Source organism: Podarcis bocagei, assembly GCF_964188305.1.
Source record: "Podarcis bocagei genome assembly, chromosome: 6".
Classification (NCBI taxonomy): domain Eukaryota; kingdom Metazoa; phylum Chordata; class Lepidosauria; order Squamata; family Lacertidae; genus Podarcis; species Podarcis bocagei.
In genome coordinates this window covers 98,592,543-98,617,449 of record NC_138130.1, presented here as the reverse complement: position 1 = coordinate 98,617,449, position 24,907 = coordinate 98,592,543, and the positions used below count along the sequence as shown (strand labels likewise).

The following is a 24,907-nucleotide window of genomic DNA, read 5'->3' as shown; positions in this document are numbered from 1 at the left end:
AGTTAGTGGCACAGAATAAGGCCTAGGGGAAATGGTGATGCCACAGTCCCGATCATAAATTTTGGATGCAACCTTCTTTCAGAGCTTCACATTTGAAAAGCACAGACTACTGTAGATGTTTCCTCTTTTGGAGTGCAAATGTATGGCCACTCTGGGATGTGCTGGTTGTTGGTTTAACTTGTTTGTTGGTTAAAGGGTGGAAATGCTAGGTATAATAATAAAAAATAGAATTCCCTGGATGCCTAGATATAAGTTCGGGGCAAGTACTCTTTGAAGAGAGAACCGCAGCAGAGAATTAAAATCACAAAACATGCAGCAAAGTAAAGTGTGCAAATATGGCCTGTTGAGACCTTTAAAATATTCCCTTCTTCCAAAGTCCCCCACTTCTCTTCGCATAGGAAGAGACCACACGTTCGACAAGTTGAAAAATGGTTTACTTACAAACTCTTCAAAGGTCAGATTCATGTGATTTCCCATACAGCAGCAAGAAAAGACCTGCAGTAAAATAGTAAATGTTTCTAAATGATTTGTATAGAAAAACAAAGATGGCTTGCTTAAGCCACGCAGTCTAAGCTTGGCACATCTTGGTTAGACCCCCTTACTGGTAGGGTTCACATGGTGGAAGAGAGGGAACAAAGAGATTGGTAGGAGGAGTGACCTAGCTAAGCCTGGCAGGACAGCTTACTCTATGGTCTTAACCCCTTCATGCATTAATTAGAGTTAAGCATCTTGATTATATGAAGATGATTTATCCCACACTGGTTTCCAAGGTTTAGTGGCCAGACCATGTCACTTGAGAGGGCACTAAAAAACCCCACAGATTTGCAAGCATTGTTGACCAGGCAAAAAGGACACCATGTCTGCATAGCTGTACTTTCAACTTGCAAGGTCAGGGGTGAGGAAACTCTGGACCTCGCCATCTGTCCCTGAGGGCTCTCCCCAGGTACACACCCTCTGGAGCCACCATAAGGGGTTTTGCCTGACTGGAATGTCCCCTTGAACTCTGATGATGCTTCTTGTTTTTCTGGATGCAGGTTGCAGAGGGTTGTCTGAAGGTGTGTAGAAGTGCGTTGGACAATCCCCCATTCCTTTCCCCCACCTTGTGCTTTTGGCTTCCGTATCTCGTTTTGTGTAGAAGCGAGCCTACTGAACGGCGTCAGAATTCGCATTCGTAGCCCTGCCTGCTTTCTCCTCTGGCCCCACCCAGCAGTGACCTGCGGCCCCCGAAACGCTGCCCAAAAGGGAATGTGGCCCTTTTGTGAACACTGTTTCTCACTTCCTCCTCTGCAGTAGCCCAAGGGTTTAAGCCGGCAGCGCTGCCCTTAATTCCCTCGGGAGCATTGGGCGCTTAGCAAAGGTGCAGATCTCAGTGAGTCCAGATTGCCCGGCAATCTTGACGATGCAGAAAGTCAGTGATGTAATAGTTTGGCTGGCAGAGCAGGAGGTGCCTTTTGAAAAGGGATGAAGGACAGGGAGGTCAGGTTGAAATTTCCTCTTGGCTCTTTTCTTTGCTGCTGCAGGATGGAAGGGGGTGGAAAAAGCTAGCAAGAGACTCTCCTCTACCCGCACCCCCCCTCAACCTCAACCCCATGCAGAAAATTGACTATGTAAGCAAGGAAGCAAGCACTCCTGTCTTCAGGATATGTTTTGATTTTATTGGGTTTTTCTGCTTAAAGGAACAGCATACTTAGGCTGAGATAATGGCAGGTCATAAAGATGAGCTAAGTTGAAATAGAGAAGTGTTTTGTTCCAAGACTGCTGGGTCATTGTACATGTGTTCATTTTATGGGCACCCGCCCCCCATAAACCCAGGCTATCTCAGGTCCTAATCCCCAACTATGTACCCTCCATCTGTTTCAAACCACAACTCTGATCAGCCCAGCAATGAAAGGGGAACCCAACTAAGTTTAACCCACTGAAATTTCAGTGTGGCCTACTCTTGAGTAGGAAGCCACCCATAGTCCAAAACGTCTGCCAGACTACTGTAGATCCAATTGTATACAGTGGTACCTCGGGATACAGACGCTTCAGGTTACAGACGCTTCAGATTACAGACTCCGCTAACCCAGAAATAGTACCTCGGGTTAAGAACTTTGCTTCAGGATGAGAACAGAAATCATGCGGCGCAACGGCAGCGGGAGGCTCCATTAGCTAAAGTGGTGCTTCTGGATAAGAACAGTTTCAGGTTAAGAATGGACTTCCAGAACGAATTAAGTTCTTAACTCGAGGTACCACTGTAATGATGATGATGATGATGATGATTTATTTATTTATTTATTTATTCATTTATTTATTTATTCCCTGCCCATCTGGCTGGGCTTTCCCAGCCACTCTGGGCGGCTTCCAACACGTATAAAAACGTAATAAAACGTCAAACATTAAAAACTTCCTGATCAAATACAGGCAACTCCCTGCTTGCGTGGGGATCTTGTTCTGGGTCATTGTGCATATCGGCAGAGCATGTGTAAGGCAGTCCTGCCCCATTCCTGCCCACTTCTGGGGCAAAAAACGGTGCGCATGTTAGCGGTTGCGCATGCATTGGATGCGTGGAAAATGGTTGTTCCTTGTATTATGGAAATGAGCGCTAAGCATTCTCTGTATTCCGTCCGTTTTCCAAAAAGCGGCTTTTGCATCCTATTAAAGCTCCGGTGGCGCTGTGGGTTAAACCACAGAGCCTAGGGCTTGCTGATCAGAAGGTCGGCAGTTTGAATCCCCGCGACGGGGTGAACTCCCATTGCTCGGTCCCAGCTCCTGCATCCTAGCAGTTCGAAAGCACGTCAAAGTGCAAGTAGATAAATAGGTACTGCTCCGGCGGGAAGGTAAACGGCGTTTCCGTGCGCTGCTGTGCTTCGCCAGAAGCGGCTTAGTCATGCTGGCCACATGACCCAGAAGCCCTACGCCAGCTCCCTCGGCCAGTAAAGCAAGATGAGCGCCACAACCCCAGAGTCGGTCACGACTGGACCTAATGGTCAGGGGTCCCTTTACCTTTTCCTAAAGCTCTGGTAGAATGTGGAGATCAACAACAAGGGAAGCATTAGGAAAGGGGGATAAACTGCTGTGTGAATGGACCTTGACTGAAAGTGGCTTTCCGGGGTTTCAGATGGGAGCTGGGAATCGAACCTGGAACCTCTGACATACAAAGCAGATGTTCTGCTGCTGCGCTGCATCCCTTCCCCTAAAACGCTTCCTCGCATTTACCGGCTTCCTGAAAGGAAAGTTCACAGTGGCAAAAATAATATTTCGGCCTTTTGTACGCAGTTCAAACTCCCTGTCAAGCGTCGTTCTGACTAGTAGTTCTAGTGAAATCCCAGCGTTTTCAGCAGATTAATTACCTCCCCCCACTTCTGTTTTCGTTGCTAATTAATGAAAGAGTTTCCCCATTTTCACTTCCCTCCCCCGCCGCCACCTCAGACTTTAATTGGAAAGAAACACAATGGTTTCATTCCTAGCCCTGGAGCACTAGTGAATTTTGGCAAGGGCGGGCGGCGCATGCTGCATGATGCAGCAGAATTATCCTCTCATCTGAGTGACGGTGCGCGATCAGCAGAAAGCCCAGACTTTCCTAACGAGGAGCCAGTAATTGCCTTTGAAACACGAGCGCCCATCTGGGGATTCATGGTCTTGATGGGGGGGCGGGCGGGAGATAGCTGTGCAGCTGGCGTTTTAGCAGGCCGAATGGGAGCAGGTCCGTGGTGCTCTGGGCCGGCCCTGCCGTTAGACAGAGTGAGGCAGCTGCCTCAGGCGGCAAGTGCCAAGGGACAGGCAGTGACGCAGAGAGGGTTTGAAGGACAGAACTGTGTTGTGCCACGTGGCCGGCTGGCCTCCGAAACAGGGTGCTGTCCTCTCAACTTTTAAGTAAAGTTCGACTGCCTGGTTAGCTTCCGTTATGTGCCATATTGTTCTTGCCTCAGGCAGCAAAGTGTCTTGGCCTGGCCCTGGTGCCAGTGCCTAGCAGGAACTACTGTTTTCCCTAGTTCTCTCATCAGCACTGTGGGGATGGATATGGGAGCTGCCATTTACTTTCCCCACAAATGCCACTGATAGAGCATTGGCCAAGGGCATTATGGGAAATGCAGATAACTTCTCTTGGCTCCCCAGAGTCAACTGGAATGCTATGATATCACTAACAGGTGAGACGGTAATGAAGGGTATGTTTAGCCTGGAAAAGAGGAGGGTGAGAAGAGAGAGAGAGATGATAGCCATCATCATCATCATCAACAACAACAACAACAACAATAATTTATTATTTATACCCCGCCCATCAGGCTGGGTTTCCCCAGCCACGCTGGGCAGCTTCCAACAAAGTATTAAAATACAGTAGTCTGTTAAACATCAAAAGCTTCCCTAAAGAGGGCTGCCTTCAGATGTCTTCTAAAAGTCTGGTAGTTGTTCTTCTCTTTGATATCTGGCTAGATTAACATTTTGGCTAATCTACTTTATTTACATATAAACACACACGGAGCACTGCAACATGGCTCCCTCTCTCTCTAGCATCAGACAGCAAAGAGGGAAAAAAACAAAGGACAATAGTATTACTTCACGGAACACAGTAACACAGACATCCTGTCTCCATCACTTCCACTCTGTGGAGTCAAAACGTATACCGTCATGTATACCGACAACAATCCCGTGACTGCAACCATGGAGCAGGAATTCTAACAGTGCCCACAGGTGCTGGGTTGGCAGTCTCTGGCCTACGGCATTCTGAAACGTTCTAATTTTATTTCCGCCCTAGGGAGAAACAAACTTGTAAACTAAACTTGTCGTTGTTTGATTCCCTTTCAGCACACGAAGTGCGCCAGCATGGACAAGATTCTTGAAGCCATTCTTATGTCCTCCTACCCTGACCACATGAAACAAGGGCTGGTGCGGCGAGTCATCGAGGCTTCAAAGCAGTCGATGGACAGTGAGCAGTGCTGGCTGATGCTGGAGCTTTCGACCAAGCTATTCCTGGTGGGCGACACCAAGTTCAAGAGGTCCGTCGGCAAAGAGGTCCTGGAAGCCTACGGCCATTACCACCGGGAAGCCTTTGAAGAGTTCTTCAACGCCCGTTTCCTCCTGAGCCTCTTGCAAGAGGGTTATGGGCCTCTGGGGAAGAGGAGCGTTTACGTGCTAGATTATATCCACCTGGGGCTGCCCTTTGTCTCGGACGGCCCCTCGGCCAACGACATCTTCAGCCTGTTAAGGACGGAGGTTCTCCGGAAAGTCTGTGAGAGGCCGGGCCTGAAGCAGTGCGTCCGAATCAGCAAGCTCTTAACCCAGTACCCGCAATGTATCCCCATGGGCAAGCGCCAGGCCCTCTTTTGCCAGCAGCTTGTAAGGTGCATCGGGCAGTTCCGCCCTGCCTCAGGAAGGGAGGAGGCCATTGTCGACTTCCTGGACCAGGTGATCAAAGTCAGCACCTTGCTGCAGAAGATCTGGAAGACTCAGGTGTCTTCCATTCTCCCGTCCCTGAAAGAGCTCTTCACTATCATCTCTTCGACAGGTGAGGGGGCTGCACGGGCGGAACATGTTTTGTAGCATCAGTGCTAGTGATAATCATGGTTTATGGTGATGTGTGTGTTGATTTTTTCAGAGAGTTTTGATTTTATTATTGTTATTATTAGATTATAGATGATGATGGGGGTGTTTGGGGAGGGATAGTACCTCTGTTGCATGGACGCAGGTGGCGCTGTGGTCTAAACCACTGAGCCTAGGGCTTGCCGATCGGAAGGTTGGCGGTTGGAATCCCCGCGACGGGGTGAGCTCCCGTTGCTCGGTCCTTCTCCTGCCAATCTAGCAGTTTGAAAGCACGTCAAAATGCAAGTAGATAAATAGGTACCGCTCTGGTGGGAAGGTTTGCGTGGCCCCCAGTGGAAATAAAGACACATGACACAATTATTAAGGTTAATGGGCTAAATAAGGCCACAACTTTATTGGTTACTGGTGATGAGTGGTATTGGCTTCGGCATTGGTCCAAACTGACTATATCCGGCTTCAGCCCATCCGCTTGAAGTCCGGGAAGGGTTAACCACCAGTAGGGGGAGTCCTGTTTATGCACATCAATTAGGAACTCCCCTGGGGTCACCGCTCGGGGGTGTGCCTTAGGCCCTCACCTCCATAGGCTTCGGACAGGGCCATGCCCCCGGAATCCTTTATCGGACTGCCCTTCAAGAACAGCTGGTAGGCGGCAAAAGAGGGAGATCCCCGGGACCGCGCCTGCCTTAAATAGGGCAGGCCACACCCCCAGAGCCAGCTGATTGGCTGGCCAGGGGGTGACGTGGCCAGGGATTCCCCCAATCGTGTGGGGCCTGGGCTCTGAAGCCCGCAACGCCACCTCCTCTGCAGGGTGGAAGTGGCTAAACGGCCTTTCTGTGTGCTGCTCTGGTTTCGCCAGAAGCGGCTTAGTCATGCTGGCCACATGACCTGGAAGCTGTATGCCGGCTCCCTTGGCCATTAAAGCGAGATGAGTGCCGCAACCCCAGAGTCGGCCACGAATGGACCTAATGGTCAGGGGTCCCTTTACCTTTAGTACCTCTGTTGGAGGACATGATGTGCTCCTTCTTGGGTAGTTTGTCCACCTTTGGTCCCCACTCTGCACTCGCCTCTCACCTGTGGCTTGTAGAAGCTGCCAGCGTGCGACAGCGGCCACACCTGGGAAACAGCTTCAGCTGGCTGGCTGAACCAGGTGAGGGTAGCCGATGGGTCTCAAACCCTTGGTGAGTTATGGACTTCATGAGAAGACAGGCTCTGGTGGATTGAGTGGACAAGACCAAGAGTGGGTCCAATGGTCAAGAAGGCGATTTCTGCACGTACTGCAGAGGGAAGTGAGGGGCAGATGGGGCTTGTCTACCGGGGAAGGGAGCCCACCTAGGAGAAGGAAAACGCCGATCCTAAACCCCGGCTGCCTTGTGGGATATATTTGGCTAAGGAATAAACCAGGCATAGGCAAACTGGACCCTCCAGATGTTTTGGGACTACAACTCCCATCATCCCTGACCACTGGTACTGTTAGCTAGGGATGATGGGAGTTGTAGTCCCAAAACATCTGCAGGGCCGAGTTTGCCTATGCCTGGAATAAGCCCTACACAAATCCAAAGTGGAGTCTCTTAATACGGTCGGATGGCGCCTTGTACTCCTCCTTCCGGCACCAAGCTGGTGCCAAGCTCATTGCTCTGGTTTCCTTTGGACCCCATCAGCAAGGCTGAGAGTTGGGTCTTGTCCCCTGGGCAGCACAGGACTTCCACACACACACTGCCCAGGCTTGTGTCCCAGTTTGACCTCACCCCCGGAGGCACACTCCATTGTCTCTCAGTATAACTAGCGGAGCCATACACGTTTCAGATATAATAATAATAATAATAATAATAATAAATAATAAATGTTATTTATACCCCGCCCTCCCCAGCCAAGACTGGGCTCAGGGCGGCTAATACCAGGTATAAAAACAATTGGTTAAAATACAACTTAAAAACAAGATTAAAATACAACATTAAAATGTAGCCTCATTTCAGTAGAAACTCAAATCAAAAACGTTTTGGGGATGAAAACGTCAAATCTTCACCAAGGCCAACTATCCAGACTGGTATGCTCATTTAGGTTTGCCCTGGCCTCTGTTTCCCTTTTCTGGTGTGTGTGTGTGCGTGTGTGTGTGTGTGTGTGTGTGTGTGTGTTTGTTTGATTTGTGAGTTGCCTGGAAGTCTCTGGATAGGTAGAAACACACAGCGCTGCAACCCCAGAGTCGTCCGCGACTGGACCTAATGGTCAGGGGTCCCTTTACCTTTACCTGCGAAGTACACTGTCTTAATTCTTGATGCCACTTGTTTTTTGGACCGCCTCTGCCTTCGACGGTCTTGTAGATGAGCAGGACCCACCATCGATTGCCTTAGCCAGCGTGGTCCAGTACGTTCCCCTAGAACTCATGGATGGCATCCTTAGAAACCTCACCAACGACGACAGCATAACGGATGTACAGATGATGATGGCAATTGGCAGGTAAGGAACGCCCAGGGAGAGAAGTGTTCCCCAGAGAGTACATGCAGGGGTGGGTTGCTTTCACAAATGGTACTAATAATACTTTTCTTGTGGTGTGTGCAAAGGAACAGAAGAGGGACCTGCAAGGATAAGGCCAGTGGTTACCCCTTGTAGAATTCTGTGTGTGTTTGTGTTTAGGCCAGCCTGCCTTCACCCCACCAGTCCCAACAGACAGAAGTCACTAAAGCGTTTATAAATATGTATTTCTATGCATATTCTCCTGCAGATTTCTTTTCAAAACAATAGATTGTGAGAACCGGGTGGGATGGGTTTGTGGCTGAACACATGCAAAAATGGCACGGATTTGGGAAATACCGTATTTTTCGCTCTATTATATGCACTTTTTCCCTCCTAAAAAGTAAGGGGTAATGTGTGTGCGTCTTATGGAGCGAATGCAGGCTGTGCAGCTATCCCAGAAGCCAGAACAGCAAGAGGGATCGTTGCTTTCGCTGCGCAGAGATCCCTCTTGCTGTTCTGGCTTCTGGGATTCAGAATATATTTTTTCTTGTTTTCCTCCTCCAAAAACTAGGTGCGTCTTGTGGTCTGGTGCATCTTATAGAGCGAAAAATACGGTAGATGCACCCATCTCTACTCATAATGCTCTTGGTTTTCTCAGGACAGGAGTTGTTATGTAGTGTAGTTCACCCTGGGCCAACAGGGGGATACTGTATATAGTTTTCACTCAGGTCTGTAGGTAGTTTTCACTCAGGTCCGCGGCAGTTAGTTTAGGCGGGAACTCTGAGCTGTTGCGGTTACAATGTTGACAGCCGGCTGCCTATAAATACAGGCCGGCTGAGCTGTTCGCAGTCAGTTCTATTCCAGCTTATCTTAATAAAAGAGCTACTTGAAGAAATCGCTGTGCCGGCTGCTATGTCAACCCACTACTTAATAGGAGTCCTCCTCTTCCTCCCGGTTCTTTTCTGGGAACACACGATTCTTTGTTTTGCTGTGTCCTGCAAAGCTAAAAGTGCTGCAGAGAACACACACAACCTCTCAACTTGGTTCAATTATTGTTCTTTCTCCTTCTTCTTTCCCTGGGCAGCTAATGGCAGATGCTACTAAAGCCCTCTGGCTTCTATAATTAGCCCTTGGAAGATCGATGGCCTCCCTTTCCCTTTTTAAAACAGCCCCCGCGCTGGGGCAGAATTGGGAGAGACATGAAGCAGAGCCCACGAAATGCAATTAGGCTCACGCGAGGGCTGGTTTGCAGGAGGCTTTGAGAGCCAGCCGACAGGCCAGATAGCGCCTGCCAGATCGTCCTTGCATCTGGGGCTCCTTTCCAGGCACTTGCCTCCTCCTGCGTAGACTGCGCAGGCTCTGGGCAGCCCTCCAAATGACGTCAACGCAGCAAGCGACCCGTTCCTGGCAAATGGTTGTTTCCTAGCAGCCGGACAGATGCAGGAAGGCAGTAGCCAGAAGGCACAGAGGGATAGCCCCCTAGCCCTTTTGACCTGTAGTCAGAGATGTTGGGAGTTGTAGTTCAGTAAGATCCCACCAGGTTGGAGACAACTGTTCTTCTTCTAGGTCTTGTATGTGTGTCTTGAACTATAGCTCTTATCAGCCCCAGCCAGAACTATAAAATGGTGGTTTTCTTGAGTCAAAAGGAGAGTAACCCTAAACACTTTTTTTGAAAAAAGCGCTGATTTTGCCTAACGTGGGACTCGAACCCACAACCCTGATGAAATATACTCGGAGTCGAGAGTGGATTTCATGCTCTTTATTCAGCTCATAGTGGTGAGGAGGAATGGAAGTTCCCCCAGGATGTCTGCTTTATATATATTATTTACACAATGGGCCCCACGTGATTGGCTAATTCCGGGATTCACCTGTAGGCCAATCGGGTTGCGGATTCACTTCCACCTGAAGCTGGATTGGGTGGCTCCTGTGGACCAATCAGACTGCCGCATTCTGAATCCTATTGTTTTGGACCAATCAGACTGCTGCATTTTGGATCCTATTCAACTCAGTACATAACACCTGAGATTAAGGGTCTCATGCTCTACTGACTGAGCTATCACCCTACCTCTCTGCTGATGCATCACGATGTAGAAAGCAAAGTATCGCCCAGCCCTAGCACTAAACTAAACCATCAGAGTTTAGTTGAGCTGTTGTGCTAATCATAGTGGCAATTCGCTTAGCTATTTCCCCTGTTGGACTTCCAAGATGAGTCATGAATCCCAAACTCATGAGGCAAGATTCACTGAAAACCCTGCCTCCACGCAGTGGGAGAGTCCTTTAAACTTAGAATCATAGAATCATAGAATCATAGAGTTGGAATAGACCACAAGGGCCATCAAGTCCAACCCCCTGCCAAGCAGGAAACACCATCAGAGCCCTCCTGACATATGGTTGTCAAGCCTCTGCTTAAAGACCTCCAAAGTAGGAGACTCCACCACACTCCTTGGCAGCAAATTCCACTGTCGAACAGCTCTTACTGTCAGGAAGTTCTTCCTCATGTTTAGGTGGAATCTTCTTTCTTGTAGTTTGGATCCATTGCTCCGTGTCCGCTTCTCTGGAGCAGCAGAAAACAACCTTTCTCCCTCCTCTATATGACATCCTTTTATATATTTGAACATGGCTATCATATCACCCCTTAACCTCCTCTTCTCCAAGCTAAACACGCCCAGCTCCCTTAGCCGTTCCTCATAAGGCATCGTTTCCAGGTCTTTAACCATTTTGGTTGCCCTCCTCTGGACACGGTCCAGTTTGTCAGTGTCCTTCTTGAACTGTGGTGCCCAGAACTGGACACAGTACTCCAGGTGAGGTATGACCAGAGCAGAATACAGTGGCACTATTACTTCCCTTGATCTAGATGCTATACTCCTATTGATGCAGCCCAGAATTGCATTGGCTTTTTTAGCTGCCGCGTCACACTGTTGGCTCATGTCAAGTTTGTGGTCAACCAAGACTCCTAGATCCTTTTCACATGTACTGCTCTCAAGCCAGGTGTCACTCCCCCTAACAATTCCTCTCACTCTCTCACAATACAACTCTCCCAACCCACACCTAATCCTCCCTCTTCCTTCTTCAACTCCCAAACCTCAACTGACTTTCAAAACCTCCCACTCTAACTTTTACTCCTCCCTTGTATTCCCACTGGCCAATCACATCACACACTCATTTAACCCTTTCCGTATGACCCATCCTAGGAGGCAAACGCCACACAGGGTTTCCCAAACTTGGGTCTCCGGCTGTTTTTGGACTACAAATCCCATCGTCCCTGACCCCTGGGTCCTGCTAGCTGCAGGTGATGGGAGTTGTAGTCCCAAAACAGCCGGAGACCCAAGTTTGGGAGACTCTGCCTTAGAGGAAGCCACGTTGAGAGCAACGGGACTTAAATTCTGAGTAGGAACGAATAGGATTGCATTTCCTGAACCTGGCATTTAGAAATCAGGTTCGTCTGGACCGGGCTTGCACCTTGCAAAGTTATTCTGCGTATCCTATCTTGCGGTACCTGCTTCCCTCTTTATCTTTGCAGGATGATTGAATGGGTGTCTTGGCCTCTGGGGAAGAACATCGACAAATGGATCATAGCGTTGCTGAAGGGTTTGGCTGCGGTGAAGAAGTTCAGTATCTTGATTGAAATCACGCTGTCCAAAATTGAGAGGGTCAGTTTGCTTCTTCGCATAAGCCTGCATACAAGGGACTAACGTGCATTTAGCACTGGTGGGGAAGTTTTGTCTGCCCTCGGGGAGCCCATTTGGGAATTATAGAAACATAACTCAATTTCTGGCACGTGTGTTTGAGTCATTCATTGTTCAGCGCTGCCATGCTATTATCTTCCAGAAATAATTCAAGGGGCTGTTTTTTAACTTATAAAGGCTTAAATGGCTTATGTCAGAGGGGAAACATTTGGAAATAATCAACAGTTGTGCGTCCCCACACAATACCCATGGCACATGTTGACTGGGGCAGACAGGGATGTTCCTTGCTGATTTAAACCAAAGCCCAACATTCTTCGCAGAGGTTTGACCCCATTGTCTCTCGAGACAGAAGGATGTCAACAACAACAATATACGCTAATGGCCAAAATTGTGGAAACCTTTTGGGAAAAGTGTATTTCTGAGGTTTGATGGCTCATAACACCTAATTGACTCTCTAAACACGCATGGCTACATTCAAATGAATGCATATCAACCTAAGCAAGTTGTGCTTCCTTTTTCTGGTTATTTGGCTATAACTTTTGAGAGCATACAGATAATTGAACAGACTTTGTGGCATTACATTCTTCATTCTTCATTAAATTAGCTTTCCATTGATATATACCGTATTTTTCGCCCCATAGGGCGCACCGGCCCATAGGGCGCACCTAGTTTTTTGGGGGGGGAAATAAAGAAAAAAATTATCCCCCCCCAGGTGCGGGGCTGGGGCGGGGGAAGCCCGAGCTTCCTCCGACCCCAGCCCCCAGAACAGGCTGCTATCCGCTAGCCGTGGGCTAGCGGAGAGCTGCGCTAAGCCTGAAGCCTGGGGGAGCGCTGAGCTCAGCGCGCCCCAAGCTTCTGGGTGCAGGCAAGCTCTCCGCGACTTCGCACAGCTCTCCCACGGCTTGCGGAAAGCTTCCTGAAGCCTGGAGAGCGAGAGGGGTCGGAAAGCCTGCATTCGCCCCATAGGACGCACACACATTTCCCCTTCATTTTTGGAGGGGAAAAAGTGCGTCCTATAGGGCGAAAAATATGGTAATTTTATGGTATTGCTCCAAAAAAAGTGGTGTTCTGAGCCATCAAACCTCAGAAATACACTTTTCCCAAAATGTTTCCACAATTTTGGCCACTAGTGTAACTCAGGGGGACGTGGGTGGCGCTGTGGTCTAAACCACTGAGCCTCTTGAGCTTGCCAATCAGAAGGTCGGCGGTTGAAATCCCTGCGATGGTGTGAGCTCCCATTGCTCGGTCCCAGCTCCTGCCAACTTAGCAGTTTGAAAGCACGTCAAAGTGCAAGTAGATAAATAGGTACCGCTCTGGCGGGAAGGTAAACGGTGTTCTGTTGCGCCAGCAGCAGCTTAGTCATGCTGGCCACATGACCTGGAAAAACTGTGGACAAACGCCGGCTCCCTTGGCCTGTAAAGCAAGATGAGCGCCGCAACCCTAGAGTCGTCTGTGACTGGACTTAACTGTCAGAGGTACTTTACTTTACAGTGGTACCTTGGGTTACATACGCTTCAGGTTACATATGCTTCAGGTTACAGACTCCGCTAACCCAGAAATAGTACCTCAGGTTAAGAACTTTGCTTCAGGGTGAGAACAGAAACTGCGCGGCAGCAGCAGGAGGCCCCATTAGCTAAAGTGGTGCTTCAGGTTAAGAACAGTTTCAGGTTAAGAATGGACCTCCGGAACGAATTAAGTACTTAACCTGAGGTACCACTGTACTTTAGTGTAACTCAAGAGCCATTGGGTTGTGCGGTCCTGGTCACCTGCCATGTTAATAATGAGCCCCTCCTCTCTTCCAATAGGTGTTTTCCAAGTTGCTGTACCCTATTCTGCGAGAGGGAGAACTCTCTATCCTGCGTTATATGCTGTTGAGCTTCCAGCACTCGCACGAGGCATTTCACTTGGTAAGGCGAAGCATGTCATCGCTCATGTTCAAACGTACAGGCGTTCAGTTAAGACCCAGGTAGAACAGGAATGTCCCGGAGCTCCAGATGTTGTTGGACTGCAACTTTTGCATCGTCCCGGATCGTTGGCCAAGCTTGCTGGGGCTGCTGGGAGCTGGAGATCCACAAGATCTGGAGAGCCACAGGTTCCCCATCACTGACACAGAAGCAGAGATCTGATGCTAGAGAGAGCCAAAGTTCTGATAAACTAAGATATGCATTTGTAGGTTCCGGATTGAGTGGGAGGCAAACTTTGCCTTGCGCACATGCAAAGTTTAACGTGCGGCAGGTGTTTCTTTTGGAATGAAGAAGTGGGGCCTTCTTCCCCTGAGTCCTTGACGATTGGCCAGTTGTGGGATGAGTGACAGGAAAACCGAGTGACATTTTAACCCTTAAGTATCTGGTGAGCTCCCGTTGCTCGGTCCCTGCTCCTGCCCACCTAGCAGTTCGAAAGCATGTCAAAGTGCAAGTAGATAAATAGGTACTGCTCCGGCGGGAAGGTAAACGGCGTTTCCGTGCGCTGCTCTGGTTAACCAGAAGCGGCTTAGTTATGTTGGCCAAATGAAACTGTACGCCGGCTTCCTCGGCCAATAAAGTGAGATGAGCGCCACAACCCCAGAGTCGCCCATGACTGGACCTAAAGGTCAGGGATCCCTTTACCTTTACCTATCTGGTAACCGCCTCTCCTGGTATGTCCCACAGAGGACCTTATGGTCTTCAAACAAAAACATCTTGATGGTCCCAGGCCACAGAGAGGTTAGGCTGGCCTCAACCAGAGCCAGGGCTTTTTCGATTGTAGCTCCGATCTGGTGGAATGCTCTGTCACAAGAGACTAGGGCCCTGTGGGACTTGACAGCTTTCCGCAGGGCCTGCAAGACAGAGCTGTTCCACCAGGCCTTTGGCCAGGGCACAGCCTGACCCCCTCTCTCCTTCTATAATCTTCACAAAACTCTAGCCCAATGGTTGCCATCAATTTGATTTGAATTAATTTTTTAATGAAATGATTTTAGAATGTTGTATTATTTTATTGTTGTTAGCCGCCCTGAGCCCGGCTTCGGCTGGGGAGGGCGCGATATAAATAAAATTTATTATTATTATTATTATTATTATTATTATTATTATTATTATTATTATTATTGTTATTACGCGTGTAGCTCAGCCCTGTGGCTGGTTTTTGCTGGTTTAGGCTGACTGTACCTCTCCCTTTTCTCTCTCTCAAAGCTTCTCCCACACATCCCGAGAGTGGTTGCTGCCCTCCACAAGGAAAACTCCAACTCTGCGGCGAGTTGCCTGGAACAGCTGGCTGAGTTAATCCACTGCATGTTCTTTCGATTCTCAGGATTCCCAGATCTCTATGAACCTGTCGTGGAGGCGATAAAGGTAATTCCTCTTGTGGGGGGGCGTTCTGTATGCATGGAAGAAACCCTGGGGGGAGGAGGAAAAAGCTTTCGGCTTCATGCAGCTGAAATGAGATGCTTCTTAGAATTGGGGGCTAGAATTATAGCATGAGACAATCCTGCTTTTTTTACTTTTAAACCAAAGGAGCTGTGAACATTGCAGACTTAACCCTGACTTTCCCCCCTTGCTTTATTCCTCGTGAGACTCTCCCGATTCCAAATGAAGACCGAATCAAATATCTGCTCGGGCAGAACGCCTGGACTTCCCAGAAGAACGAACTGGCCAGCTTTTATCCTCGGCTGGCGTCCAAATCCGAAACGGGGAAAATAGGGTTAATCAACCTGGGGAACACCTGCTATATGAACAGCATCATCCAAGCACTCTTCATGGCCTCTGAGTAGGTGTCCTTCCTACCCCTTTTGCCTCTGCTTTCCCCTCCAGCCTTACCTGGTTTCGTATTTAATGATAGGTTTGGAAGTTCTTATTTGGGGCTATTAAAAGGGCGACATGTTAGCAGCCCATTTTCTGTTCCGGCTGCATTGCTTCTCACATTTTAAAGCCTTCAGCAACAAATCACCGTGAGACAGTGTGGTGCAGTGGTCGAGTACCTGATTAGGATCTGGGTTCAAATCCCCGCTCGGTCATAAGCGATGTTCACTCGGGCCAGTCCCTGCCTCTCAGCCTAACCTACTGCACAGGGTATTCAGTGAGCAGGGGGAGAGAACTGTGGGTGCCCCCTTGAGCTGGGTGGAGGGGGAAATGTAGGATAAGAATAAGAATAAATTCTATTTATATCCCGCCCTCCCCAGCCGAAGCCGGGCTCACAGCGGCTAACATCAAATGTATAATACATTAACATAAAATCAGACAATCAGTTAAAATACATCCTCAAATCAGATCAGGATCAGAATAAAATCCAATCGGATGGCAGCCCGCAGATTAGGGTTGGGGACCTTAAATGCTCACCAGGCCCAACTGTTTGTGCTGAACTTATATGGGCCTGTGAGAAAATAATAATAATAATAATTTATTTATACCCCGCCCATCTGGCTGGGTTTCCCCAGCCACTCTGGGTGGCTTCCAACAGAATATTAAAATACAATAACCTATTAAACATTAAAAGCTTCCCTGAACAGGGCTGCCTTCAGATGTCTTCTAAAAGTCTGGTAGTTGTTCTTCTCTTTGACATCTGGTGGGAGGGCGTTCCACAGGGCGGGTGCCACTACCGAGAAGGCCCTCTGCCTGGTTCCCTGTAACTTGGCTTCTTGCAGTGAGGGAACCGCCAGAAGGCCCACGGAGCTGGACCTCAGTGTCCGGGCAGAACGATGGGGGTGGAGACGCTCCTTCAGGTATACTGGACCGAGGCCGTTTAGGATAGAGATGCAATAAGCAAATAAACAAATAGTTGATTGTTTGCTGCTGAAGGCTTCAAAGCAAGAGAAGCAGTTCAACCTGAACAGAAGCAAATAGAAGTCGTAATCACCTGTTGATGGCATTGGTGAACAAATTAAATACACTTGTGGGAATTTCGGGTGGGGAAGAGGGACTTTGAAGGAAGTATAATAAGGGAAAGGAATTGGTTAAAATAATAGTTGCTGGCATTTGTCTGTTTCGAAAGACGATGGAGTGCACCTCTGGGGGTGAAGTCTACTCCAGCCCAATCTGGGTTAAGAGTTCCCCAAGAAGAGGGGTTGGTTGTTACACTACTCTAGAAACTTGAAATGGAATCAAGAGTGGATTTCATGCTCTTTATTCAGCTCATAGTGGTGAGGAGGAATGGAAGTTCCCCCAGAATGTCTGCTATATATACATTATTTATACAATGAGCCCCACGTGATTGGCTAATTCCGGGATTCTCCTGTAGGCCAATCCGGTTGCGGAATCACTTCCACCTGGAGCTAGATTGGGTGGCTCCTGTGGACCAATCAGACTGTTGCATTCTGAATCCTATTGTTCTAGGACCAATCAGACTGTTACATTCTGGATCCTATTGTTCTAGGACCAATCCGACTGCTGTATTCTGAATCCTATTGTTCTAGGACCAATCAGACTGCTGCAGTTTGGATCCTATTCAACGCAGTACATAACAAAACTGTAGCTCTGTGTGGTGAATAGGTGTCTTCTAAAAAGTACAAGCGCCCTTTAATGAACTACAGCTCCCAGGATTCCTTGGGGGAAGCCATGACTGCTTAAACTGGTCTCATAGCACTTCACATCTGTAGTGTGAATGTGTCCAGTGATGTGTTGCAGAACACACACACACAAAAGCACCTGTCTGGAGAAACCCTGGTTTCGCATGAATGTATGTAAAGTTTTGTGTTGTTGTTTGTTTGGTTGTGGGGTTGCCGCTGTCGATCGGGGAGCACAGGCTTCTCATTACGACGCTCTTTTGTTTCTGTTTTCTATACCACCTCAGTATATTCACTGTGTCTAAACGTCTTTCCAAACTTCCTTTTCAAGCTTCAGGCGTTCAGTGTTGAGCTTAGCCGAAAACAGCTCCCAGCCCTTGATGGCGAAACTGCAGTGGCTGTTTGCCTTTCTAGAGCACAGCCAGGTAAGTCATCATCATCAACCTTTTATTCGACCGTCAGTCAGAAAAAAGTACATTTGTCAATACACAGTTAAAAGCTCCAGGAAGATTTTAGAACTTAGCCAACACTAAAATGGGCTAAACAGATAGCCCCATATCAATACAGTCAATTATAGTCTTGCGACGCTTAAAAGCTAAAAAAAGAAATTTGGCCACCAAAGAAGGCCAGGTAAGTCAGTGCATTTCCCAATTCCTGCATTTGCGTTATGCTTCCCTTTGGAACGTTCAAAGCTCTTTTGTTGCATTATGCCTGCAACAGCTCTGCAAGGTACCTTGGTCACTTTTGTTAACCTCCGCATCCCAGATGGAAGAAGGGTGTTGAGCCTTGGATATGGTGGCTTGATCAAGCACCCATGGTAAGATTTGAACCCGCTGCTTCTTGGCTCAAAGGGGCTGTTCAGTTTCCAGTTTGGGTTGAAGTTTAGAGGTCTGGAGGATGAGCCTCAAATTATATAGGTAAAGGTAAAGGGACCCTTGACCATTAGGTCCAGTCATGACCGACTCTGGGGTTGCGGCGCTCATCTTGCTTTATTGGCCGAGGGAGCTGATGTACGGCTTCCGGGTCATGTGGCCAGCATGACTAAGCCGCAAACCAGAGCAGCGCATGGAAACACCTTTTTACCTTCCCGCTGGAGCGGTACCTATTTATCTACTTGCACTTTGATGTGCTTTCAAACTGCTAGGTTGGCAGGAGCAGGGACCGAGCAACGGGAGCTCACCCCGTCACGGGGATTCAAACCGCCAGCCTTTTGCAAGTCCTAGGCTCTGTGGTTTAACCCACAGCGCCACCTGCATCCCTCAAATTATATACTTTGCCTCAAACCAGGAATGGAATGAGGCAGCTGCCGTGTCCGCGATAAGGGGACTGATGGACTTGAGGCTTCTTGCTTGCTTTGGTTCATATTCTGTTTTTATCTCACGTTTCCTCCAAAGGGTGCAATCAGTGCTCTTCTCTCTTTTATCCTCACAGCAACTCTGTGAAATGGATTAAGCACACAGAGTGACCGGTTCAAGGCCATTCAGTGAACTTTGTGGTGGAGTGGGGATTCGAACCCAGCTCTTGCAGGTCCTAGTCCAATGCTCGCAACCACTGCACCAAGCTGACCATTCACAGTGCCAGAACCATCACTGCACAGCTGCTGTTTTGCTTAGTGTTGAGCAGAATGGAAACGCTAGCCAGCATTTGTCCAGTGCACAAGGAACAGAGCTTTGCTGTATTTGCAGATTTTGGGGTGGGAGTGAGCAGGTTAAGGAATGTCATGGCAGCCCTTAAAGCAGCTGGGGAAACTGGCTGATCCAGTGGTACCTTGGCTCTCAAATTTAATCCGTTCCGGAAGTCCATTCCAAAACCAAAGCATTCCAAAACCAAGGCATGCTTTCCCATAGAAAGTAATGCAAAATTGATTAATCCGTTCCAGACTTTTAAAAACAACCCCTAAAACAGCAATTTAACGTGAATTTTACTATCTAACGAGACCATTGATCCATAAAATGAAAGCAATAAACGATGTACTGCAGTCACACAGTCAATCAATCAGTAGCTGAACTGGGTTCTTCCACACAGTCATAAAAAATAAATAAAAAAAGAGCCACAAAAACGCAAAATAAATAGCCAAAACAGACAGACCTCAGCGTAACACTCAAATTGGAAGTGTGGCGCTCTAATCAGAAGCATAACACTCAAAACAGAGCATGTTCAGCTTCCGAAAAAAAGTTTGCAAACCGGAACACTTACTTCCGGATTTGCAGTGTTTGGGTTCCAAGTTGTTTGAGTACCAAGGCGTTTGAGAACCAAGTGCCACTGTACTTTTATTATTTTAGGGATTTGTTGGCGACTGTCTACCCCGGCTTTCTAGCTAAAATGAAGCAGATTTCGAAATTTAAAACCACCTAATATATAAATTCAGCAGTCTAAAAATCAGCTGGGGCCATGATTTGAACTTTAAAAAGCACAGGTGAAAAAGCGCAGGCTTTGGTATATGAACGGCAAATGCTTTGTGTCTCTTCACCATTTTCCCTTCTGTTCCCCACCCACCTTTCTTAAATCCCTCTTAGCGGCCTGCCATCTCTCCCGAAAGCTTTTTCTCTGCTTCCTGGCCTCCCTGGTTCACCAGGGGAGCTCAGCAGGACTGCTCCGAATACCTCAAGTACCTGCTCGATCGGTAAGATGCATCCTTCTCAGATAAAATATGCTTTGTAAAAAACCCCCATGAATATTAGATAAAACTGTATCCAAAAAAATGTCTACTGAGAAGGGAGGAGGCCTTCTCGGTAGTGGCACCGGCCGTGTGGAATGCCCTCTCATCAGATGTCAAAGAAAAAAACCAATTACACAACTTTGCAAAGACATCGGAAGGCAGCCCTGTATCAGGAAGTTTTAAATGTTTGATACCTAATTGTGTTTTTATATTATCTTGGAAGCGACCCAGAGGGGCAACACAGTCGGATAGGTAGAAGTATACGTAATAAATTATTACTGTTCTTGTTAGGAGAAATATGCAGTAAAATGCTGCTGAATTTTCAGGGCTTTAAACCAAATAAATAAATTGTGAACCGATCTAGAACTTAAAACTGGAAAGCTGAGAAACTGAAATTGGCATGTTTGCCTATCCTGTCTCCACACACACCCTGAAGATTGCCCAAATGCCCGCTCTCTTCACAGCCTGTGAAAGCTCAGCCCTTAAAATTGCCCCATACATTTGGGAGAGATTTGTTTGTTTGTTTTGAGGGAGAAGGGAGATTCTCTGAATACAGCCACTACTGAAAATGGCAGGTGTGTGTCTTCCTTGTCCCCTCTCCCTCTGCATTTCTCATTGGACTTCCTTGTGGCCGCAATCCACGGTGCCAGGATACGGATTGGTTCAACCAGATTTTTGAAATAAGAATGTTAAGTTATTTGCCTCCTGCTTTATCAGGCAGCTTGCGTGTAAAAGCATGAGGCTGACACTGAACTTACTGCAGAGATGCACTTGAGGGATAGAACAAATTGAAACACAGTTGATTTGTGACATGGATTTGTCAATTAGATTAATAATAATAATTTATTATTTGTACCCCACCCATCTGGCTGGGTTTGCCCAGCCACTCTGGGTGGCTTCCAACAAAGATTAAAAATACATTAAATTGTCACACATTAAAAACTTCCCTGAACAGGGCTGCCTTCAGATGTCTTCTAAAAGTCTGGTAGTTGTTGTTCTCTTTGACATCTGGTAGGAGGGCGTTCCACAGGGCGGGTGCCACCACCGAGAAGGCCCTCTGCCTGGTTCCCTGTAACTTGGCTTCTCGCAGTGAGGGAACCGCCAGAAGGCCCTCGGCGCTGGACCTCAGTGTCCGGGTAGAACGATGGGGGTGGAGACGCTCCTTCAGGTATACTGGACCGAGGCCATTTAGGGCTTTAAAGGTCAGCACCAACACTTTGAATTGTGCTCGGAAATGTACTGGGAGCCAGTGTAGGTCTTTCAAGACCGGTGTTATATGGTCTTGGCGGCCGCCCCCTGTCACCAGTCTAGCTGCTGCATTCTGGATTAGTTGTAGTTTCCGGGTCACCTTCAAAGGTAGCCCCACATAGAGCGCATTGCAGTAGTCCAAGCAAAACTGATTCATAAAATGCCTTCCAGAATAAAGATAAGTTTCAGTATCTGTCTGGAGAGGCAGCTTGTCCAGTTTCCTTCTAGGAGAAAATTACAGTGGTACCTCGGGTTAAGTACTTAATTCGTTCCGGAGGTCCGTTCTTAACCTGAAATTGTTCTTAACCTGAAGCATCACTTTAGCTAATGGGGCCTCCCGCTGCCGCCGCGCAGTTTCTGTTCTCACCCTGAAGCAAAGTTCTTAACCTGAGGTACTATTTCTGGGTTAGCGGAGTCTGTAACCTGAAGCGTATGTAACCTGAAGCGTATGTAACCCGAGGTACCACTGTATATGATTCTGGTACTGCCGCTCATCTTGAGATGCAGGGCTTAGATGCTGACAGGCATATAAGAGCATAGTGGCACCTCCTTCCGTGGTTGGAGGGATGGTTTTACTGGTGACATTCTTCAGCATATTTCTCTTCTTCCCCCAACCCCCCCAAAAAGGCTTCATGAAGAAGAGAGAACAGGAAGGCGAATCTACCAGAAGCTCAAAGAGTCCACACTGATATCTCAGGCTGAGCAACAGCAGCCTGCAAACAAGACTTTAATTGAAAAAATGTTTGGGGGCAGAATTAAGACGAAAATCCGATGTCTGAAGTGCCTGAAAGTCTCTTCCAGAGAAGAAGCCTTCACGGACCTCTCCTTGGCTTTCCCACCAGCTGATAATCATGTGCCTATAGCCAGTAGCAGTACCTCTCTTTTACCGGTAGAAGAAATGGGCCCACAGGCCGTTCAGTCGGGCGTAGAAGTGCCAGGCAGGACATGCGATTCACCAAGGAGGTTCGCTAAGCCGGCTGCACCGGGAGAGAATCATCCCCAAATATTGCCCATCGAAACTTTGGGGCCTGGAAGTCAAGAGACTCCTTTCCCCCCGAGGGCTGAGCAAGACGCTACCGGCGCAAAGCCCGACGAAGACTTGGTGTTGGCTCTGAGGGAGCAAATTCGCGGGCCCATGGCCTCCAGATCCGTCCCCGACCTGATCAATTATTTCTTATCGCCCGAGATGCTGACAGCGGAGAACCGCTATCACTGTGACAACTGCGCTTCTCTTCAGGACGCGGAGAAGCTGGCCGAACTGACGGAGGGGCCTCACTACCTCATCCTCACCCTGCTGAGGTTCTCATTTGACCTGAGGGCCATGAGGAGGAGGAAGATCTTGGACAACGTCTCCGTCCCGTTGGTGTTGAAGCTTCCGGTCCTGACGTCTTCAGAGGACCCGAGCGGCGGAGCGAACCCGCCACGGAGCACCTCAGCGCGCAAGGCCTTCGCTTCGGTGGTGTACGACCTTTGCAGCGTGGTGGTGCATTCCGGGGTCTCCTCTGAGAGTGGCCATTACTATTGCTACGCCCGGGAGTGTGAGGATGTGGCGGCTGAAAGCAACCTGAAGGACGCCTCTCGGAGCGGCGCCCCAGAGAAACCTCCGGACGTTGCGATCCAGTGGTACCTCTTCAACGACACCAGAGTCTCATTCTCGTCTTTCGAGTCTGTCAGCAATGTGACATCCTTCCTGCCCAAGGATACGGCTTACCTGCTGTTCTATAGGCAGAGGACGAGCCAGTCGAGAGACGAGGGGCGTGGGGCCACTGGAGAGTCCGGCCGGGTGAATGGAGACTTGCATTCTCCGGACAAAAGCCTGATGGAAGCCATTGCGAAGGATAACATCCTGTACTTGCAAGTAAGTGTCCACTTGCATTTCTTGGTGTGGAAAGTATTGATCTGATGTGTAGAGATCTTTCCTATTCCACTTAATTCTGGAAGCTTCTAGAACCTTCTCTCCGTGAAAGAAACAAGCAGAAGGTTCCTGATGTTTGGGTTATTCCTTCCGAGAAGCTGAGTACAGCTGGCTTAAACTGGTTCTCTTATCTCTTTCTGTCAAGGTCATGCTGACTATAAAAGTAAGGCCAGAAGGAGCCAGGGTTTCACTTTCACTTTCTCTTTCTTTTCCTTCTGGTGTGGTGTTCTGTACATAGTATGCTTAGTGTCAAGGCTTAGACTTATTATAAGTTATTGTAAGTTTAAGTTACCGTATTTTTCGTCCCATAGGATGCCCCATCCCATAGGACGCACCTAGTTTTTTGGGGGGGAAATAAAGAAATTTTTTTTTCCTTTATTCCCCCCCCCAAACCAGGTCGGGGAACAGCTCCGCCTCCCCGCTGTCCCCCGAGCTTGTGGAGCTGGCCGATGTCTGCCCGAAGCGTGGGGCGCTCTGCTTCAGCGCGCCCCGTGCTCCGTGCAACAGGCTATCTGCAGCCTAGGGAGCCCTGTGGGAACTCCCGCAGGGCTCCCCAGGCTGCGGATGTCTGCCTGGCCCACGGGGCGCTATGCTTCAGGGCACCTGCGTGCCGGACAGCAGGCTGCTATCCGCAGCCTGGGGAGCCCTGCGGGAACTCCCGCGGGCTCCCCAGGCTTGCTGATAGCTTTCTGAAGCCTGGAGAGCAAGAGGGGTTGGTGCGCACCGACCCCTCTCGCTCTTCAAGCTTCAGCGAAAGCCTGTATTCGCACACAGATTTCCCCTTCATTTTTGGAGGGGGGAAAGTGCGTCCTATAGGGCGAAAAATACGGTAAGTCTGCTACAAATGGATTTCTTATGGACAAGGTCAATCCTGAATGTATTGGATTTGTCACCATTATGCTCCTTTGCCTTAAGTAGCAGCAAAGCTCTGCTGGATGAAATATTAATTGCCTCTGGTCTATTTTGGGGGAATCCTGCAACGTGTTTTAAGTTTTTACTGTGCTAACTATACACTGAGAATCTGCTCTGGATCAATATTGGGTAGATTTCCATGACAGTAAGTTATGCCAGCTCCATCACCGTACTTGTTGTATATGCCAGGCGTAGCCAATATGCTTTTCTTTCTTTTTTGACACCCAACTCCCATCAATCCCAGCCAGTATGGCTGTTGGTCTAGGATGATGGGAGTTGTAGTCTAGTGAAGAAGAAGAAGAAGAGTTTGGATTTGATATCCCGCCTTTCACTCCCTTTAAGGAGTCTCAAAGCAGCTAACATTCTCCTTTCCCTTCCTCCCCCACAACAAACACTCTGTGAGGTGAGTGGGGCTGAGAGACTTCAAAGAAGTGTGACTGGCCCAAGGTCACCCAGCAGCTGCATGTGGAGGAGCGGGGAAGCGAACCCGGTTCTCCAGATTACGAGTCTACCACTCTCAACCACTAGACCACACTGGCTCTAGCTGTCTAGTGACAGCTAGAGAGCACTACATTGGCTACCCAGATACAGATTTAAGACTTCCCGTGCTCATGGAGATGAGCCAAAACCATGTGCTTGCACACAAGTAAGATATCAGCAGCCTCTGACGGTTATATCCGACAAAGCACTAAGCTAAATCACTTCTCTGCTTTTGCTGGTGAAATGTTTTCCGCCCCCAGAGTGCTATTACGCAGGAGACTCCATGCATGAAGGAGACTACCATGGCGGGTTGGGAGACAACCAGGTTGTGGTGGGGAATAAAATGAATTACCTGCAGCAGGAGAGCAGAGAAATGTTTACGTAGAAAGTGTGGAAAGAACAACCATATAGGTGACTTCCTACTCGATTCTGTTTTTGAATGTATCCCGGGAAGAGAGAGTAGTGGCCACGTGCATCACCTGGGAAGTTAAAGAACTAATGGATCCTAAATGGATCCTAAATGGATTTAGGATTGGGTGCAAGACTGTCTACCCCTCTAATAT

General features: G+C 48.4%; 1 protein-coding gene across 7 annotated transcripts in view; it reads left to right on the top strand.

Moving 5' to 3' along the window:
• USP35 (ubiquitin specific peptidase 35) overlaps window positions 1–24,907 on the top strand; it is a gene marked incomplete at its 5' end in the record, with an annotated part of 49,908 nt that overhangs the window by 21,687 nt on the left and 3,314 nt on the right. For all 7 annotated transcript variants that reach the window (XM_081197322.1, XM_081197321.1, XM_081197320.1 and 4 more), the window contains 9 exons: window positions 4,786–5,485; window positions 7,839–7,974; window positions 11,492–11,621; window positions 13,463–13,564; window positions 14,825–14,983; window positions 15,205–15,398; window positions 17,462–17,555; window positions 19,647–19,753; window positions 21,665–22,895. In XM_081197322.1, coding sequence (XP_081053448.1) covers window positions 4,804–5,485; window positions 7,839–7,974; window positions 11,492–11,621; window positions 13,463–13,564; window positions 14,825–14,983; window positions 15,205–15,398; window positions 17,462–17,555; window positions 19,647–19,753; window positions 21,665–22,895 — 2,835 coding nt within the window. The remainder of the gene's footprint in view (window positions 1–4,785; window positions 5,486–7,838; window positions 7,975–11,491; window positions 11,622–13,462; window positions 13,565–14,824; window positions 14,984–15,204; window positions 15,399–17,461; window positions 17,556–19,646; window positions 19,754–21,664; window positions 22,896–24,907) is intronic.